Genomic DNA, 15,717 nt, shown 5'->3' on the forward strand with positions numbered 1-15,717 from the left:
GAAGTTGGGTCCTCTGCTCTCTTACAGTGATTTAGCACCCCCGACACAAGAAAAACAAAATTTGCTGCCACGCAAATGCAAGACCCCTTGAAATGCCCTGAAATAGCTGGCGTTTATGGAGGCTTTGAGAGGTTTGAATTGGGTCTGGTGGCAGCAAGTTTTAGGCCAGAATATGAAGTTTGGGACGTTCTGGTTCTTCCCTTGTTGTGTTCATGATTTTAAGAGAGCAAGATTTTACTTTCCTCCAAAATCAGTTTGCTAAGAGGGTAGTGGATCTGGATTCTCCTTCCCAATACACCCTAATTCTTTATCTCATTGATGTTAAATTTTTCCCCCACTATTCCGGGGTGCTATTTCACTTTCTTAAAGATATGCCAACGTGCTAATGCAAAATCTACCTTGTTTTTGTGTATTGGATTTTTCCATAAACAACATTCTGAGCATTGCAATCTCTTCTTGAGAGGGAAGAAGACAAGGATGGAGAGACACTGGGTTGTGGGTTCTCCTTCCTCCCTGAGGGAGCAAATTCCTGGTTCGAGACACTCAGGGCACGAAGAGCTGTCTCAGCACTGCATTTACACCCACCATGGGCCTTGCACAGCATTTTTCCTGCTCTCTAACCTCTGTTGTGTTTCCCCCACAGATTATAACAGGAGAGCTCTACCGCATCCACTACCTGAAGGAGAAATCCCGCTCCTTTATCCAGAACCCCTACGTGGCAGCACTCTACAAGCAAGTGGGCTGCTTCGTTTTTGGCTGCGCCATCAGCCAGTCCTTCACAGACATTGCCAAAGTGTCCGTCGGGCGCTTGCGGCCACATTTCCTGGCAGTTTGTGACGTGGATTTCTCCGTCATCAACTGTGCCAAGGGAGTTTACATCCAGAACTACACCTGCAGGGGAAACGACAGCAGGGTCCAGGAAGCCAGGTGAGAGCCCGAAGTGGCACTGAAGCGATGAGTTGCTACCACTAAAGGTGTCTCAGGGATTTCTCTGTCAGCAATAGATGATTCAATCTGAAACTATGTTTAGATTAGATATTAGGAAGAAATTCTTCCCTGTGAGGGTGGTGAGGCACTGGCAAAGATTGCCCAGGAAACCTATGGCTGCCTCATCCCTGGAAGTGTTTAAGGCCAGGTTGGATGGGACTTGGAGCAGCCTGGTCTGGAGAAACGTGTCCCTGCCCATGGCAGGTGGTTCGAACTAAATGAACTTGAAGGTCCCTTCCAACCCAAACCATTTGGTTATTCTATGAAATGCTGCTTTTTCTCTGAAGGCCATAAATCTGTTTTGCAGTGACCAGCAGTTTCCCTTGGGAAGTGTGGCACTTTGCTGAATAATATTTCTTTTCCTTTCTCTTTACTCCTACACTATTGTTTCCCAGAGCTGTTGCTCAGTGTGGGAATTCACCCTATGAGCTGAGCTCATGGTGAACAGCCCAAGCTATCCTGTGTGATGAAGCAGAGTGCTTCTCCTTCAGAAAGGCTCCACCACACAGGCAGGGCTGTTTTGCCTCCCCTTCGAGCTCTCTATCAAATCCATCAGACGTTCAGTTTTGATTTTTCCAGGGGCACATTTCACATGCTGCAATTAAGTGACCGGAGAAGTCGCTCACTTCTTATTTCTTTACGGCTTCCTGGTTATTTGAGGCAAGATGATGAGTTATCAGGTTATCCTGGAAATAACTGCTGTCCCACGAGTAGACCAGGAAGGGACGAACAATGCGAGCATCCTGTCCATCCGTTCGCTTTCTGCCTCATGAGCAAGCAGGGCGGATAACACGGGTTTTATAACCCAAAGGATTGGGGGTTGTGGGGGTTTTATAACCCATAAGATTGGGGGTTGTGGATCCCTCTGCTTTGGCAGCCTCAGTGGAGGCAGGGAAGTCACCGTATTGTATGTAAAATTATAATTTTGAAGCTTTTGCTGCCTGGTTCTTAGCACCTGCTTTGTTTTGCAGGAAATCCTTCTTCTCCGGGCACGCGTCCTTCTCCCTGTACACCATGCTGTATTTAGTGGTAAGTAACCTCACTAAGCTGATTGATCCCCTGTCCCCCTTTCCTGCGGCACTCACCCTGTTTCATATCACTAACGGCATTATGAGCATCAGAGGTAGAAAGTTGGTTGAAAAAAAAAGGAGTGAACTGGTGGTTGGGAAGGTCCACTCTGGTCATTTGGGATGGAGACTCCTGGGGTGATAGCTGAGCTGTGCAGCTTTGGGATGTAGCCAAGGCTGCAAATAAATCCAAATCCTACCAAATTTGTGGATGACCTGTGCAGTTTTGTTCACCCTATATTGTGGTTTCCACTGAGGAGAGTTTGGGGCAAGGCAAAATGTTTCATGGATGGAGGGGGAAGATGTGCGGTTGTGGCTCTGTCAGGGTGTGATGGCCGGTTCTGAAATGTGCCAGTGGAGCAGGTGGAGCAGCCTCTGCCTGCCTGGTTCCGGAGCGGAGGGCTGGGACTTGTTTTTCTTTGTCAGTGAGAAATGGCTCTGCCCTTCCTGTGCCGGGGCTGGGGGCCGGGGTGGCTGCCAAGGTGCTTCCTGCCAGGACTGCAGGAGGCATGCTGCCCACACGGGCTGGACCCGCACACGGTGTTTGGGAGGGTCTGGATAGTGATTTATGTCTGGTTTTCCCTATTTAAAAATTATTTATTTTGTAAAAAATCAGGCAGAAAAAGATTTTCTATTCCTTTTAAGATTTGTGCACCTCCTCCATCCCCTGCGAGCTCAAACTAGCAACTAGAGAAACAGCACAGCACTGACAAAAACGTTAAACATGAGCTTTTATCTATGAGCAGTCCTTCCCCCAATCCATTACCCTTTGGAAAGATAAGTGACCACTGCTCCCTCCTGCCTTTTCAGCCCTGGATGTCCCCTCCCTCTGAGCAATTTCTGTAACTGAATGACTGAACTTTCCAGGCAGTTGTGGGTGGCATATTAAATTATTTCTTTGTTTTCCCTTTTACTTTATTTTGCTTTTGGAAAACTTGTGAATTTTTTCAGTAAACATTTTGGCCGTTTCCTTCCAGCCATGTTACAATGAAGAGCTGCCTTTGTGATGCTTCACAGGAGGCTCAGCCCATCGTAAAACTTTCTGAGCTGAGTTTGGAAACCATCGCTCACACCAGCATTTATTTATTTCTGAGGAGATCTGTGGGCAGTCAGATAAGTCAGCCCTGAGATGCTTTTGAGCCCAGCATCTGGAAACAGCAAAGACTGCCAGTCCCTATTAAGTTGGTGATGGTTTCTCTACCAGGGCTTGACCCTCCTTCTGCAGGGTGCTGGACAAACCTTGTTGCTTTGCCAGTTTCTTTTTCCATATGTTTTTCTGAAACTCCAGCACTTGTGGAGCAGATGAGAAACAAATGAAAATACAGTGCCTGGGGGGCACTGGTGGCAGAGTGTGCACTGGAGACCCCAAAACTGCAGAGTACATTCAACATTCCCACAGGGTGCATGGAAAACCTGCTTCGGAGGGTGAGGTTTTGGGGCAGAGAGCTGCCTCTGGTTTTCCTTTGCTGCATTCCCTGTCCCTGTACGGGAGCACTTGAGCTATCTGCACTGAGCAGTTCCTGTCCCACACCTCCTGATCCAGGACAACTGGCTGCTCCACTTATCCCTTTCCATGAAGGGCCAATCCCTTTACAAGTTATTTTATTTTTCATTTTTAACTTGTCCCAAAAGTGTGATAAGGCTGGTAGCAGGCTCTGTCTGACCAGTTGTCCAGTTGCTTTGTGCCTTAAGAAGTTGGGGAAAATTACATCAAGTGTTTGGTCATAAATTGAAGGGAGAAAAAGGTAACTTGTGACAAGACATTGTGATGTTGTGTGTATCAGAGGTGATGAAATTATGATCTTAAGAGTATTTTAGATAAAGAAAATGAGCTTTAATCATTCATTTCATCAATGATTTTATGATTCTAACATGTCTAGGAACATCCAGATCCTTGATCACTGGCTGAACTTGAATGAAAAATCTCATAGAAAAAGGGAAGCAGAAAATGTCAGACTGGGAGATGTTGATAATACCCAAAAATAATTATTTAAAAAAAAAAGGAAAAAAAAGAAAAAATGTTATAATAATTTAGAGTGATTTTATTTCATGCAAGATAAACCTCACTGTCTTGCCTACCTCAGTGAATGAGTTGGGATTTTTAACCTGGTTAGAAATGTGGAATCCACCATGCCAGTGCCTGCAGGAGGTGAGTTTGATGGATTTAATCAGGGAATCATCTCAATCAAGAGCTCACTGGTTCCTAGGAAGTGAGGGCTCTGCTGCAGCAGGTTGCTGCCTACACTTTGGATACCAGGAGTTTGCCAGGAGCTTCTGCAGAGTGGGAGTGTTTGTGGGGCTGAGTGTGTCCTGCAGAGGTTTGGCTGATCACTTGTGTCCCAAGTGTGTTCCTGATTGAACAATACTTCATATTTCAAGGATAAGTCACTTCCCGTTTTTCCTGGCGTTGCCTGGCTTCACTCTCAGAGCCCATTCTGAATTAAAATGTTTGCCTCACCTGATGGAGATGGGTGCCAGAAAACTTCAGCCAGTCTATTAAAAGATACACAGATTCCCACGCACCCCACAGGTCTTTGCCTGCACCATGGGGCTGGATTTGTCCAGGTATTTTGTGGGCAGTGGATGAGTGACCATGGCTACCCCATTTCCCAGCCCAGCAGCAGAGCCCTGTATTATCCATGGGCTCCTGGTAAGAAAACACCAATGGGTGCCAAGCTCTGGAGGGCTTTGGGGGAAAAGTCCCAGGGAAAGGCACTTGCAACACAGGAAAATCCCCTGGGATTTAGTTCTGAATGCTGAGACTTTAGGGCTAAGTTTCTCGCAGCCTTCATGTCACCAGGAATACTCAATTAACATCAGGCCTTTGTATAAAAAATTTAAAAGGGGAAATTACACTTGGGTAATCCTCTTTGTCTTAATTTTCCTTGCTTTGTTATTCCTTGGCTGAGTGAGCTGTAATACATATTTATAGTAGGCTGAGGAAAGAGGAGGTAGGGAACAGCTTATTCCAGGCAGCCTTCTGGACCTGACCCACACCTCTTGGTTTTGTTTCTCTGGATGTGGGGGAGTCTTTGCAGAGAGCAAGAGATGCTTTCCGCACCCCTCAGGCATATGAGACCATAGTGCTGATATTTTTTGCAGCATGAAGTTGCCTGAAATCACAGCCAACCACACAGAGGGTGCAGAAAAGCTAAATTTTAATATCAGGAAAACTAAATTAATATCTGTCAGCAATGTTGACTGATTCTGGATAAAATGCAAGTAAACCAGGGCAGCTTGTGTATTTATTGTGTGTTGGTGGGTGAGGCTGAAGACTTCAGATCAGATGGATTGTGATGTGTTCTGCTGATTTAAATGAAAAATTAGAGATGTTGTTGGTTTTGTGAGGGGGAGTGTGAGGCTTCTCACTGGAGTTCTTGCTGAAGGGCAGAGAAAGTCCAGTGACCTGGTGCTGTTGAGCAATGATGTGCCCTTGTGAAGGAACCCCTGTGGTGATTGTGGACTTGGAGTCAAGTTTAGTGGTGACCTAAGTAAGCGAATAAACTGGAATCACGTCAGAGGCCAAGGGTGAGGTGTCATCGGCATTGCTGAGCTGATGGGAGTATTCCTGATGAGGTGTGAGGATGCTGTATGCTCAGCAAAGGCAGGGAAGAAGCAAACAGCACATGCCTTTTGTGCTGAGAGGTTTTTGTCCATCTCCCGTCCTCTTTCTGGCCAGCTTAGTGCTAAAAGCCAAATTCTGTATTCCCTGTCCTCTAGCTGACTTTGTCCAGCCGGGGCAATGTGTTACACCAGGGTGAGTCTGGGTTTGAGAAGTTTTGTCCCTGTACCACTTTGGGTACCACTCTGTTTGCAGATGGGGCTGGAGGTGGAGGTCACTTCAGGTCAGACAGCCAGAAACATGCCCAGCTGCTTCCCAGAAGGAAACTTTAGGTGTGACTAAGGGTCATGGTTGAGGGAGTTCAGCCTTGTGGTGGGAGAGTGTGAACAGGATGGGATTTCTGGATAGCAGAAAACCCCAGGAGGCTGAAGGTGACTCTTTTAAACCGTGTCCCCTGCCAGCTACTCCTCGATGGGTTTGCTCAGCGGTTGTGTGTGGCTGTGGGCTGTCCCCACCAGCTCTGTGGAAGTCCCCTGGCACAAGAAGAGTGATGTGACGTCCCTCAAGCCATCTGCTTTGTGGTAACTCAGCCTCTGCCAGCAGACAGTGGATGGGAACTCCAAATAACTCCTGCTCTGTGTGATCCCATTTCATGTCATTCCATCTACCCCTTCTCCTGTTGCTCCTGGTTTTCACTGCCCTGTAATGATCTGTGGTGGAAATAACCCCGGTTGTGGTTTTGTTCCTTCACCCCCTTTCAGGAAGGGTTCCATCCAGCCACTCATTCCCATACAAATCTGGCAGTCCATACCAGGCAGCAGTTCAGATCTGCTCCCAGGTTTAAAAATACACAAAACACCTTCATAAGCAGATTTTCAGATAAATTTCCAGGAACTTCCTATTTCTTGGAAATAGCACTAATTCCTGCTTTAGGGCAATTCTGATCTTTTCAGCCCCTAAGCTCTACTTTCCCGTTTTGATCTTCTCTTATTAACTGTGTTTTACTTTCATACTGTGGGCAGAGGCAAAGTTTGGAGCACTCTGAGTCTTTCCTTGAAAGTATTTAGGGGATCCTCAGCACTCTGGTGTTTCAGAGCAGTTTCCATTATACTGCATGTTCAAAATATGTCTGTGGAATATGAGAAGTGTTGTTACCCTCTTTTTCTTTTTCCTTGTGAGTGGGCAAGTAAAGAGCAATTTTTCCATGACCTTTATTGTGGCAGTAAAAGGAACTCAGCAAAAATCCTCGCACTGGTAGTGCAGTGTTTGAGGGTCATCAAGATATGCATGTGTGGGTGTGAGTTGAGTGCTGGGGGGCTTGGGTGAACCCAGCACACCCTGTATGGTGCCACACTGCCTTTGCACTCCTTTTCCAGGGCTAAAGTATGTAGTTAGGCACACAGTTCAGCCCCAAAAGTGTCTGTTTTATAGGGGGTTCAAACCTGGTATTAGCTTTTTATTGCTAATTTTTAATTGATACTTTGCATCCTCACCTCTCAATGAGCTGTTTAGTCCAGGCTTGTGGGATGGAATGATTTAAGGAGGTGTCAAGACTGTGCTAAAGTGACAAATGTCAGATTATCTGGCAGCAAATTTCTTCCTTAAGGGGTTTGAAGTGACAGAGATGCAAGATTAAAATAAGACATCAGGTTTCAAGTCTTCCTAGTCGAACTAAGAGTGATGGTTTTTAATATATAATACTTGGAGCTAACTTTGCTCTTCAGCAGGTACCTGAACCTGAATTTTGCACTGTCACCTGGGCTGACCTGAGGCTCTTGAACATGAAAATAGAATCCTAGAATGGTTTGGGTTGGAAGGGACCTTAAACATCAACTAGTTCCAACCCCTTGCCATGGGCAGGGACACCTTCCACTAGACCAGGTTGCTCAAAGCCTCATCCACCCTGGACTTGAACACCTCCAGGGATGGGGCATCCACAACTGTATCATGCCTGCACATGTGTTCTCAGGGGCAGATCACTGGGTGCACAATGGCAATGAAAATTATTGTCACAAACTAGAGAACCACCCCAGTGGTCCATGTGCTGGGCTGCATCAGTGTGGGTCTGCTGTGGGATCTGAGTGCTGAAACTCATCCCGTACATTGTGTGCACACGTTTTCATGGTGTGGGGTGTGCACTGTGGGGACGTGGCTCTGTTCCCGGGCTCAGGCTGGTTTGCACATATATTCCCCAGAATCATAATGTGCATTAGCAAGCACCAAGCTGTTTTGGTATTGCTCTCTTCCATGTTAATTGGCTAACAATTTGGATAATTTGGAGCATCTGCTCCATTCAAATGACATGATGTTTCATTTCTTCTGAAGAGCCCAGTGTGTGTTCTTTCTAAAAAGGGGTAAATAAAATGTTTATGCAACAACCAAATGTACTAAATTGGCCAAAATGATGCTTCCCCCTTATCAGCTTCCCAATTAGTTCTGCTTTTATAGGTAAATGGTGTCATTAAGTTATTTGTGGTTTCAGGGAACCCAGGGAGAACTTAATTCCCTTCATATCAAGGCAATGCAAAGTGCTCTGGGTGTGTAAAAGGGATCATAAATGGGAATTAAACCCCTTTCCAGTCCTCTGATGTTACAGAGCCCCTTGAAGCACACCAGGTCTGACTTCAAGTGCTTCATTTAAAAACAGGCAGAAAAGATCTACTGCAGCTGAGCCCACGGGTTGTGGGTCTGAGCTGCAGGAGCTGAGCTGCATTTGCCACACATTTTACACTCTTTGAGTCTCTCTGCTCCTCAAGCCTGAAGGTTGCTGTGGCATCCCTCCCTTCCTGTAGCCTTCCTCCTTATGCTCATCTGTAAGCAGTGAGTTGCCGTTTTCCTGTCCTCTCTTCCCACCCAGCTTCCCGGTTCCCACAGGAACCAGCCATGCCCCTCAACTAAAACGGAAACGGGCCTGAGATAGTCACGACAGGGGTACAATGCCTATTTGACATCATGTCTACATCATCTTTTTGGGTTGGGCCAGGACTTTGCATGTCATTCCCACCCAGTGAGAGAATTCCCATGTTAGAGGATGGCATTGTGCACATCATCAGTGGTTGTGGCCACGTCTGGAAATCCTCAGGACTGGCTCTGAATGTGTGGCATCCTGCATTGATTCCTTTTTTTGCCTCTGAGAGATGCTGTGAGTCCTACATATCCCAAATTTGGGACCTTGCTTCTCTTACATCCTTACTCAGCCCCATGGGATTTTGTGTGGAGGCTGAAGTGGGGCCACGGTGTGAGCCGGGATGCAGGGTTTCCCAACCACCTGATCCTGGCTCACAGAGTAAAGTCTGCACCCATCCACCTCTGTCTGTCTGCATCCCCTCCATGAGTTAAAATCCTTCCATCTCCACTCTGCTCTGCATCATGGAGGCCACACATGTGCAAGAAGCTTCCTTCTTCTCTGACAACTCCCCCCTCCCTGACCTCACGGCCAGCCCCACAGAGCAATTGCTGCTGTATGTGCGTATTTTGGGCAAATTAACACACAACCTTTTTGTTCTCCTCTCTTCCCACAGTTTTATCTGCAGGCCAGATTCACATGGAAGGGAGCCCGCCTGCTCCGTCCCCTCCTCCAGTTCACCCTCATCATGATGGCATTTTACACCGGCCTGTCCCGCGTGTCAGACCACAAGCACCACCCCACCGACGTGCTGGCAGGCTTTGCACAGGGAGCCCTGGTGGCTTACTGCGTGGTAAGTGTGGAAAACCAGGGATGCTGGGAGGGCCCTGGGGGAATAGCAGATGCCTCTGCTATCTCAGGTAACTCCCCTTAAAATCCAGGGAAGTGGCAGGAGGCTGCATTCTCCAGAGGTTCAGTTCAGGCAGATCAGGGTGCTGGGAAGGCATTCAGTCAAGGGAGAGTATTTCCCTCTTGCCCAGCAGCATTGGCTTCTCCAGCTGCTCATTCTCAGTAATGAGCACTGGCTCGTTAGCAAGCAAGAGCACCAAGACCCAAGCAGAGAGTCTGGGGTGGTTGGGATTATGGCACTTCCCAATACAATCCATCCAGAAGCTGTTCCCGGGCACAGGAGCTGTGTCTGCCCGATAAGGGGAGGTAGACTGCCTTGATGGGTGGTGGGTTTTCATTGAGGAAAAGGGCTCGTGAGAAAGTGGCAAACAAAAGCTGTACCCACTTGTCTTCGGCTGCTGGGCTTGTTCTCATACCACTTGTTTTCCAAAGGATGACCTGATTGCACAGCCCCATAACTCAAAGTGACACATGAAGATGTTTAAAGCTGCCAGGATGGGGAGCACCAGGTCAGGCAGATGCCTCAGATAGACACAAAGGAGCTGGGGGTTGTGGTAGTTTCTGTGTCTGTGCAAGCTCCTGAAAGCAGGATTTTAACAGGTTACCACTTTTTAAGTTAGTTTTTTTAAGTTTGTTTTTAGCTGATCTAAAAGTAAGGCAGCCGTGGAGACAAGGAGTTAAGTTCACTAACGTTACATTTTGCAAGGAGAGAGAATAGGTTATTTATGTACTTCCCACTCATTGATAATATTCCAAAGCCGAAATAAAAATGTCACTGTTGGGAAGTTTTTATGAAGTATTATTAACTTTCTGAGCAGTAGCTGTTGGGTTTTCCCATTGCTTGATGCTGGTGTCCCATGCGGGGCCAGCAAATCCAGAGGGGGAAGTGAGAGAAGTGTGTGTGTTTTTATGCTTGAGAAGTGGGTTAACAGTGATATATAAGGGGAGTAGGGACCAGTCAATCCATCTCTGGATCCCAGCAGCGGTTTCAGAAAGACAATAGCTCTCCGGATGCTCGGGATGGGTGTCTGGCTGCTTCCTGGCTGGGAAAAGCAGCAGGCCTGGCTGTCCCCTCCCAGCCCTTCAGCAGCTGGAAGCTGTGCTGGGAAGGGGAGGCTGCGGTGGTGCTGGATTAGTTTTCCTGTGTCGAGGTAAACCGACATAGGAAGCAGCTGCCTGGAGCTTCCCAGGCAGGCTCTGGTTTTTCTGCAAGCCTGGGGCAACCTGTGTTGCTCTCGCAGCTGGCCTGTGGAAGGGGCAGTTATCTCCAAGCCCTTTGCAGGCATAGTGACTTGGAATGTCTCAGGCTGCAGCTTAGGACTCAGGGCAGGGTTTAAACCCAACTCTTGTCCCATTTCATCAGCTTGCAAGGAACCATCAGGTACATTGCTGTTCTCCAGAACCTGGCTTTGCCTAGGAGGGGCTGGCAGACTTTTCTCCATCTTGGGGGGTGATAGCAAGGGATGAGAGGAAGACTCATCCTGGCACACCCTGGAGTTTGCATTGAATGGGTAGGTTAGCAGCTTTTTGCTAAAATTATTGGTATGATGGTTCTTGCTCAAGTCTCATGTCCGGGCTTCTGAAGCAGAGGGAAAAACCTAGAGACTCATCACCTCCAACCCTGGGTGCTTTCAGCCACCCCCTCCCCAGCAAAGCCCTCAGGAGTCCACTCTGGTGATAGTCAAGAGCTGTTAAAACACCACAGTTATCAGGCCATAATTTTCAGAAGAAACCAACTGTGGATTTCATCTCTGAAGGCTGCCAGAGCTTAAATCCAGGTCGTGCTGCAGCAGACACGTTTGTCTTTCAGTGCCTGAAATAACAAGCAGAAGACATTAATGTCAAGCACTTCCAGCTGATGAAACATCCAGACTTGGATCCAGGGTGAAATACGATGAGGATTTCTTAAATAGAAATAGTTTTTATATGCTTGCTATGTGTTGTGTAGTTTATGTCTCATCTGAGGGTGAGAGAAAAGGGGTATGTTGGAAGGACTTGCTCCTGGTGTTGCTCTGGTTAGCTTAGATGAGTTGTTTTAACCTCTCAGTATATGATTAAAAATTTCTTCAATATAATGAAAAGTAATAGGAATTGTTAAGTTGAAACATAAGATATTGGCCTACTTGTATAAAATGCTCTCAGTCTTCTCCTGTCAAGTTTTCTTTATGGGTGGAGAGCACCTTCTACAGGAAATGGAGCTAATCCAAGTGAAAAACTTCACACATTTATTAGTCCTTTTTTGTGTAAAACAGTTCAAGCATTAGGAGGATTTAACACACTTTTAACCCCCAAAGATCACGTTTCATGATTCCTATAAATGTTTATATAACCTCCAGCCATGTTAAAGTGAAATACAGTTTAAAAAGAAATGAAACCTCCTAACCAGTCTCTGAATGAAACCCTGAAAAGCAGCTCAGTAAAAGCTTAAATACCCAGGATGACACTCCACCATAACTCATTCCTGTCCAAAATAAGGACCAGACTCGGTGCAATCCCCATATGCTTCTTGCACTCAGCAATCTCCTCCCATAAATTGATTTGTCATGGCTATCTTGGTGCAGACGTTCGACATCTTTTTGATTGAATCCAGTTCTCCAAGGTGGACAAGTATTTGAGATGGCATCAGAAGTGCACCAAACCAGCCAAATGGGGAGGTTAGAGTTATTAACAGTCCAAAAGAAACCCAGGGCCAGAGCAGTTCAACATGCTTTTACACCATGGTGCTGCAGCAAGAGGCCAGACTCCAGCTTGTGATCATTGGTGAGGTCAGCTGGATCCTGTTATTTAACCAAAGGTACAAATGCTGCCACTTGAATGCCCTGTAAACAACTTTATCATCTCTGTTATACAATTAGACAGCCAGACACCAGCACATACACTAAAAAAAGAACTGTTTTATAAATCATCTCTTTCTCTGCCTTTCCACAAAGCAATAAAAGCCAAGCAACAACAGCTCAGCTTCCTGCATTCCCAGTTACAATTGTAGGAGTAAATTGCTGCTTACAACAGGTTTGCTGTCTGTTCAGCTTGGTGCCTTATCTGCTGATAGGGACTTGCCAAAGTTATTTCCAAGGACAACTAGACCTGCTGCACAGGGCTTTGGGTAGCTAGAAAATGTGGAGATGCAGGTGGGTAAAACCTTTGCTTCCTCCCTGTGTTACCCAGCCTGGAATTAGTAATCTAATACTATTCTTCGAGCATCTTGGAATTATTTTTTCACCTGATTTATCTGGTTGCTTAAATGTTGCATTAGAGTACTGTGGGAGAAAACACAAATGTACTGCTTAATCCTAAGGCCATGTGCTGCTCATCCTGGGACTTCAGCTTAGCAAACCCACAGCTCGGTCCAGATTATCAGGGCATAAGGATGTCCGAGATGAGCTGGCCAGTTTGGGCTGGCAGAGGCAGTTAGTGGCAGGACAGAAGTTTGAAGCTTTGGTGCCAGGTAACAAAATGATGAATCCTTGCCGCTTCTCACACCATCCAGAGGATCTGTGCTGTCTGACTCTTTTCCCTTTTGGCACAGGGCTGAGCTCTGGCAAGGGTGAAAGTGCCCCGGTCCTGGAGGACTGATAAGCTTTGTGCAGAGGCTGCCAAAAGAGGATGTGGAAGTTTCCTCCCAGCATTTTGTTTCTTATTGTGTTGCTACCTTCCGAAATTGCCAAGCTTTTTCACATCCTGGAGAGGGCTTACATCACGGGATATTTAGGAAGAAGTAGTCAGGAATAACTCCTCTGCTCCTTAGCCTTTGGCTTCAGGACCAAACCTTGGTGGGGGCATGAGGAGCATCGCTCACCATTGACTCATTGCTGATAACTTCTAACACAGCTTTGATTTGAAAGCTTTTAATTGCTTACCCGATATCTGGCTGAATGAATTGTTTCACACCAACTCCATCCCTGAAATCACACACCATGAGTCAGGACAACCGTTTGTAGACCTTTGTGATTTTATTGGAGTGCAGGTCGTGTATCTGTTTCCTGGCTTTTCAACCCGTTCAGCAGAGGTTTGGGTGTTGCACTCAGTGATTACGCAGTGAGAAATGGAATTGTTCTGTTATGTTTTTACCCTGTTTTGAGAGGCCTTTTTCTGCACTGTACAGAAAGGTGGTAGCAGGCACTTGGGATTTCACAGCTACTGGTGTTACAGGCAGGCATTATGTAGCACAAAAAAGAGCTATTTTGCAGCTTAGAGATGTGTATATACTCTGTAAACCAACTTTTCGAATGAAGCATCACCCAGTGTGGCTAAGCTTGTCTTTTCCACTTACTTCTACAGGTGTTTTATGTCTCAGATCTCTTCAAGCCCAAGACAAAGACTTGCCTGCCTCCACCGCCCATCCGGAAGGAGATCCTTTCACCTGTGGACATCATTGAGAGGAATAACCATCACAACATGGTGTAGAACTTCGAGAAATCGGATGGGTGTTGTATTTTATTTTAAACCTTTTTTTTTTTGCAAAAAAAATGACTGCTGACAGCAACTACCTGCTGCTCTCAAATCTCATCAGACAGTAGAATGTAGGGAGAGACTTTCTTGCCCGACCAGTAAAGTCTTACTCTGTGGTCTTTTCAACTTGCGACATTTGGATGAAAGGGGTGGTGGTGGTCAACTAAGGCGAAGGCGACAATGAGAAAGAAAAAAACCACAAAACACAAAAGCCGAACAAACTAAGAGAGGTGCCGGAGTTCTGGATATGCAATTGGTTTGAGTGTTCATGTTGTAGTGAACGCCAAATTGTTCATAGCCCAATGAACACTAAGGGGTTTTTGGAAAGCTGGCCATCCTAGGTTTTTTCTTACTATGAAGATTTCCAATGCCTGCGAGAAAAAAACCAACTCATGACTAAATTGTAAAGCACTATATGCAAGCAACAGCACTGAGTCAAGATCTGGGGTTGGTTTGTAAGAGTTGCTTTTTTCTCCTTTTGATCCTCGCTTATTTTTGACTCCTCTATTCCATACTGTGACTTAATTTAGAAGAAGCTTGCCCAGTCCAAGATCTCCGAAGGGTCTCTGTTCTCTCTGTTCACACTACATGCCTTTAACGAGCAGCCCTGAGACGCGCAGTGAGGCTGGAGAACTCCCTCCTCCGCGCAGAGAAGCCACAAATCTTCCTCTCCGCTCGCTCCCTGGTGAGGGTTCATCCTGTCTGAGCCCCCAACATGGCCCTTCATGAAAAGAGCATCCTCCACTTCCCTGCCATCCCCCTCCCCAATAAAATCACGGCAGATATTCTGTGTGCCCACGGGAGCTGGTGGTTTGCAAGTGGGTAGCGGCAGCTCTGCCGAAGACTCGTTCGCACTACGACCTCGGGGCTGAGTCCTGGGGAAACTTTTATTCTGCAGTTTTGGGACGGGCTGCTGGGCGGCACGTCCTGGCCTGGGTGTCAGTCGGTTTGTGCATCCCCTCCTCCTCCTCCTCCTCTTCCTCCCTTGGGCACCCCGGTGTGCACCATGGCAGGTACCAGGTCCTGTGCTCCACTGGGTCACACTGGTGGCAAATCAGTTGTGCCGATATCGAGTGTGATGACTAATTTTTTTTTTGCCCAGAAACCACGGGTTCTTGGTTTGCAGCCCTTTCACCAAGCACGTTTGCAAAGGGATCCCACAAAACATGCAGAACGGCCATTTGCACATCCTTCTTACAGAATCCGTCCTATCATTTCAACTTATAGCAAGCTATGATTTTTTTTATATTATAAATATTATATAAATAATGTATAAAACCTTAAAAATTAACTATGTAAAATATTATTTCTGAAACAATTTTAGATATATCCACTATGACTATAAACTGTGTCCTGACCTGTGTTATTTACATTTTGCTGCTTAAAAAAGCATTGAATTAATTTTTTTATAGTCGACTAAAATATTGTAGGTCTGTGGTAGTAATATTTTAATGAAAATAACTACAATTAGAGACACTTGTATAAAAAAATCATATTAAATTGTCTGTATTTTTGTAATGTTCCATTTTGTAAAGAGAAGAATATTCAAAGACTTTTGTAGAATACAAAACTGAAGTTTGTATCTGCGAAATTATTGCTGTATAAATGTGCTTTTTAAATAAAAGCTCATAACACAACTAAACATACTGGTGCAAGTTGTGTTCTGCCTTTGGGTTGCCCTTCCCTTGCCAGAGAAATAAGGTCCCTGCCCAGTGGGACAGCTGGGGTTGTGTTGTGGCTGTTGGATGACACTTGAGGATGTGGTGGTTCAGGAGGGCATCTAGATAAAAAGGACTTGATGCCGCTTTCAGTGGGCACTTGAGAAGGTCCCACCAGTTCCTGGCTGGGGACACTCATGGGTTTTTGCATTGATCTGTTCTTTGGTATGCCTGGTCTTA

General features: G+C 46.1%; 1 protein-coding gene across 1 annotated transcript in view; it reads left to right on the forward strand.

Annotated features, from left to right (window-relative positions):
• PLPP3 (phospholipid phosphatase 3) overlaps positions 1-15,461 on the forward strand; it is a 44,262-nt gene extending 28,801 nt beyond the window's left edge. Inside the window, exons 3-6 of the mRNA XM_027879072.1 lie at positions 644-927; positions 1,959-2,016; positions 9,138-9,314; positions 13,649-15,461. Coding sequence (XP_027734873.1) covers positions 644-927; positions 1,959-2,016; positions 9,138-9,314; positions 13,649-13,774 — 645 coding nt within the window. The 3' untranslated portion in view covers positions 13,775-15,461. The remainder of the gene's footprint in view (positions 1-643; positions 928-1,958; positions 2,017-9,137; positions 9,315-13,648) is intronic.
• The last annotated feature ends 256 nt before the right edge of the window (positions 15,462-15,717 follow it).

The sequence above is a fragment of the Empidonax traillii genome, unplaced genomic scaffold (assembly GCF_003031625.1).
Source record: "Empidonax traillii isolate 1590-97213 ecotype Southwest subspecies unplaced genomic scaffold, ASM303162v1 scaffold50:size1795014, whole genome shotgun sequence".
NCBI classification, from domain to species: Eukaryota; Metazoa; Chordata; class Aves; order Passeriformes; family Tyrannidae; genus Empidonax; species Empidonax traillii.